At 42.1% G+C, this 5,000-nt stretch overlaps 1 protein-coding gene across 1 annotated transcript in view; it reads right to left on the bottom strand.

The window, feature by feature from the left end:
- LOC125042460 (nephrin-like) overlaps positions 1–5,000 on the bottom strand; it is a 38,836-nt gene that overhangs the window by 4,585 nt on the left and 29,251 nt on the right. The window contains exons 13-14 of the mRNA XM_047638095.1: positions 4,667–4,850; positions 4,272–4,478 (exon numbers count right to left, since the gene is read on the bottom strand). Coding sequence (XP_047494051.1) covers positions 4,272–4,478; positions 4,667–4,850 — 391 coding nt within the window. The remainder of the gene's footprint in view (positions 1–4,271; positions 4,479–4,666; positions 4,851–5,000) is intronic.

Here is a 5,000-nt window from a genome sequence, read left to right as displayed (position 1 = left end):
TTATTATTATTATTATTATTATTATTTTCATTATAAGTATCATTATCATCATCGTTATCATTATCATTATCATTATCATTATCATTTTCATAATAGTTATCATCATTGTGATTGTCATTACCATTATCATAATCGTTATCGCTATCTTTTTATGAATTATCACTCCCATTATTAATGATAACAGAATAAACTTATTTTTTTATCTATGTGTGTTCGTGTATATGTCCTGGATGTGTGAGTTGGTAGGTACATGGACACATCCACATTTAAAAAGAAAGGAAGGAAAGAAATAAAAAATGGTAAGAAAATAATATCCAAGACACGCCGAAAGGCCAACACGAACAACAAGGCCATGTCCTAACCCTCGCAGATGTCATGATCCTGGCCATAATTTCTCCCCGGGAGTTATAGTCTCATCCTCAACATCCTGCTCCTCTATTCATACGTCTTTTTCTCCCCGTTTCTCATTCTTCTCTTTCCGCCTTCGCACGTTCTTGCTTCAGAGAGAAATATACGGAAATATGCATGTGTGGCAGTGCGAGAATATGTTTGCAAGTGTTTTTGTTTGCCTTAACGTTTGTATGTGCGTCTATATGTATATATGTATAGGCACAAAAATGTATATGGTGCAATATAAACCGACATTCTCTTCGAATATCCTGGCAAATACGAGATGATCCTGCTGAATCCACATTGTAAAAGTAGAGAGTGATTGAAAGTGAAAAATGTCCAGCTGATTAATGCGAAGTTCTTGTACCAAGTTCCTTGCCTTGGCATAGTAAAGTAAACGCGCATGTAAGACGGCAAACGTTTTGCCTTTGTATTCCCGAGAGATGGCAAAACCACTACGAACAAAGCTGGCAGCTGTGAGTGATTGACATAATATTTCAGTCTGATATTCCGGCAACACAATTTGCACGTCCCTGACAGACTTGGAAAGAAAATATTTTTATTTTTTTCTATTTATTTAGTTTTTTTTGTCATTATCATTATTTATTCAACAGCGCAAAATTTGCTAGATCATTTTTAGAGCTCAAACTGAAAATATTTGTCGTTAATAACCTACTTCATTAGTCTTGATGCCATGACTTCTTCTTTTATGACCTCTGCTTCACACTGAGGGAGGAAGCGAGAGGGAGGGAGGAGAGAGAGAGAGAGAGAGAGAGAGAGAGAGAGAGAGAGAGAGAGAGAGAGAGAGAGAGAGAGAGAGAGAAATCGTGTTCGAGTGTGCCTGTGTATGTGTGTATGGAAAAAAAAACTGATAATCAACAGGTAATTTACAATACATTTACCACACACTCTTACAACCCTCAAAATACAACAACTATGTCTTCCCCGTTACATAGATATTCAAACCACTAGGATTCCCCTCCAATTCCCCGCCTCAAAGTGAAACCGAAGAGCTCCGATCACGTTGCAAGTATGGTTATCTTTTTCCCGGGTATTCATAATGGGAAAATGAATTCCAAACACTTGCCAGAACCTCAAGTGTGCAGACGACAGCGTGTGGGAACAAGGGTGTCGTTCGCTGATAACTTTTGAAGGAGGCTCCTGCTACAGCATGAGATGTTAAAGCTAACAAAGAGCGCTTTATAAATATATTTCATTTTCATTTTCTTAACAACTCCATGAATTAGATACCTTTAATGAAGAGAGATGTAGGTGATGCATACCATGTACCAACAATATATATACCGTAATTGGAAGTGTTAGTTCTATGATAGCCAGCACAGGTGTCCTTCTCATCTCCCTTATCATTATCTGCCCTAATGCAGAATTCTACTAATTACCGATAATTATTTTACGTACAGCCCTTTTTGGTAATAACAAAATGATTTTAACTCAATTTTACGTGCACAAACCAAAAACATACACTGAATGGCAATATCCATTTAAAAAAAGACAGTGCAATCAGTACTTTGATATGGCTAGTGCATTTAGTGCGATCTATCATTCTTTTCCGTCAGCCTATACCGATTTTTCCGCAAATTTAGTGGGGGGAAAAACATACATTTGCAAGTGCTTTGCCGTGTTCTAGTGTGTCTCTTCCACGCCTAGTGTGCTCTAGCGTGTGGCTACACATACGGTGGGCTAAACGTCATAATCATTCTTTCGTGTGACTCTAATTGCTGTGTGCAAGGTGTGAACAGAAATCCTCTCAGCCAGCGCTCAAGAGTGGTTCGAGGCCAGACTACGAGAGGAGGTGCGAGTGTGGTTGAGGACGTGCCTGGTTACCTTCCCCACGATGGTTGTCAACAATGGAGGAGCTAAGGTTCGAGCGCTTCGCTACCTGCCTCTGCTACATGAAGCGCTTTCCGTCTTCCGTGACGATTGTCGTCACTACTTCCTGAGATTGTGTGTCCACCGAAAGAAAAACCTTTGTGTCTATAAAAAAAACAAGCGAACATGATTGAAACCAAACAGAGGCTGATCAGTGACCATTGCTTAGCTCAAAATTCACCTCCAAGACTGTTTCAAGTATTTGCACCAACAGATAAAGACGACATATATGGAAATGTAATTTTTATCGATAGATTAAGTACCTGATGTGGAATAGAACAAAAAAAAAAGTTATACAAGTTCATGTGTGTATACATACATACATACATATGTATATATATATACCATACATATATATATATATATATGTATATATGTATGAATATATACATGTATATACACACAAATATAGGTGTGTGGGTATATATATATATATATATATATATATATATATATATATATATATATATATATATATATTTATATATTTATATATACATATATATATATATGTATGTATGTATGTGTATGTGTGTATGTGTGTGTGCGAGTGTGTGTGTGTGTGTCTGTGTGTGTGTGTGTGTGTGTGTGTGTGTTTGTGTGTGTGTGTTTGTGTGTGTGTGTGTGTGTGTGTGTGTGTGTGTGTGTGTGTGTGTGAGTGTGTGTGTGTGTGTGTGTGTGTGTGTTTGTGTGTGTTATGTGTGTGTGTGTGTGTGTGTGTGTGTGTGTGTGTGTGTGTGTGTGTGTGTGTGTGTGTGTGTGTGTGTGTGTGTGTGTGCGTACGTACGCACGTATATATGTATGTATACACACATACGTCCAGATGGGGGGGGGGGGGGGTCGTGGTTGGTGGCTGCTGTGTTATTTGTGTATCTGAAAGAGTGAATGCTCTCATGCGCATATGTCTCCATCTTTTTAAGTCTTTATACATGCTCAGAGGCACTACACAGTGCATTATACCGACTCAGTTTGCACATGTCAAGGTCCTTCATCATGTGCAAGGAGCTAAATTCTTCATTTGTGCCGCGCTTTCATTGAGTGACGACGTCAGGTATGCTCTGTGAAGACTGTACGTTTAAGGCGCAAGAACTGGACAAGGGCGTCATGCCTCCCAAACGCATATTCCAAACAGACATGTGTAGTGTTGAGTCGCCCCTGGGATATTAAGGAAGCTGTTACACATGCGGGGCTCGCGCATTTCACAAAATACTTCTGTTCAAAGAAAATTCGGGTCCCTTTAAGCTCAAATTTGTGCAGGGTATTTTGCGCGTCTTTATGGTTAGTTTGAGGAAACGCGCTTGTCCCGTGGATGCACAGTGCCAGTTCAGCCTCCTAAAGATCCAAGCGCAGTGCCAGCATGTAGTGTCTGCGTCTAGTGTGCGTGGGTAGGCTTTCTCTCAATCTTTGCGTTTACGTCGTGACAGCAACATCTCCGTCGGTGTCAGTATGATATGTGAGTTTACGAATTACCGCACGTTTTGGCACTAGTTCATTGACCGAAAGGATAAGGCCGTGTACGTGATCGTAGGTTGACCTCTCTCTTAAAAAAAGAAATTATGTCCTTCAGGAATAATATCCGAGGACTAATTATCCTATGCCTTGAGAAGCAATATTCATGCAATGATTACAAAAGTATGGCAATTTTGTGCATGCATAACACACACACTTGAGACGTGTCTCGCATGTGAAAATGAACCTCTTTGAATGAAATGCCTTTCTCTTTTCACTATTATGTGAAATGTATGTCGTTACCATAGATATTGCATTCAGTATCAGTCCGTCTTTAAAGACTTCCCCCGACATCGTCACTCAATGATAGCACTGAGCACTGTGTAGACTGGCTCAATATACATGGGTAGTATGTGACAGCGGCTCGCCGATCGAGTTTACACAGTGCACTGTGCAGGGATCCTGAGTGTATATTGGGCCTCAAAGTTTGCATCTTTCGAGCCCAAGCACAGGCAGTGCCCCCCCCCCCCCCTGGTACTCACCGGAGAGACCCCCGCCGGGCTTCTCGGGCGGCGCGTAGCCTCTGCTTTTCCCGCGGCCTCTATGTCCCTCTTGGCCGCGCCGCGCCCACAGGCAGCGCACCAGCAGCGCCAGCACCAGGACCAGCACGACGACCACCACCAGGCTTCCCAGTAGCACTCCTGCTGCGGGCCCTTCCTCCCCGGGCTCCTCCTCCACTTGCTCGTCTCCTGGGAAGGACAAGGAGGAGGCTACTTACGGAGAGCGCAAAGAAAGAAAAATGTACAGTATTCATAAACACTAAGAAAACCTAACAGCTGTAAACGAATCGATCAGGCCAGAGGCGTAATCTCACTCTGGCGTGCGCGACTGGGCCATAATTACGAAAAGTGAAAGAAAGGGAAAAGTCGTCATTTACTCATTCTGTTCTCCGCCATCTTGTAGGTGAAGGCCTCCAGTCTGACGGGATCGGAATTCCCGAGGGCGTTCCTGGCCATGACCTGGATGATGTAGTCCAGGCCGGGCGTCAGTCCCTCCAGCGTGAAGTTGGGCCAGCGCGAGGACACGTTGACCTGGCTGCGCCCTGTCACGGCCTCGAATACCTGGGGGAGAGAAAACTTTGGTCTGAAGTGGACGTGCCAGCGGGCTCTTCAATATTGCTACCTTTGGTTAACAGTAGCGTTGCGAAATGCTGTACAAATTATATATATATATATATATATATATATATATATATATATATATATATATAT

The sequence above is a fragment of the Penaeus chinensis genome, chromosome 32, assembly GCF_019202785.1.
Source record: "Penaeus chinensis breed Huanghai No. 1 chromosome 32, ASM1920278v2, whole genome shotgun sequence".
In the NCBI taxonomy this organism is placed as follows: Eukaryota; Metazoa; Arthropoda; class Malacostraca; order Decapoda; family Penaeidae; genus Penaeus; species Penaeus chinensis.
The sequence above is the reverse complement of the archived record's forward strand: the minus strand, read 5'-3'. Positions and strand labels throughout refer to the sequence as shown.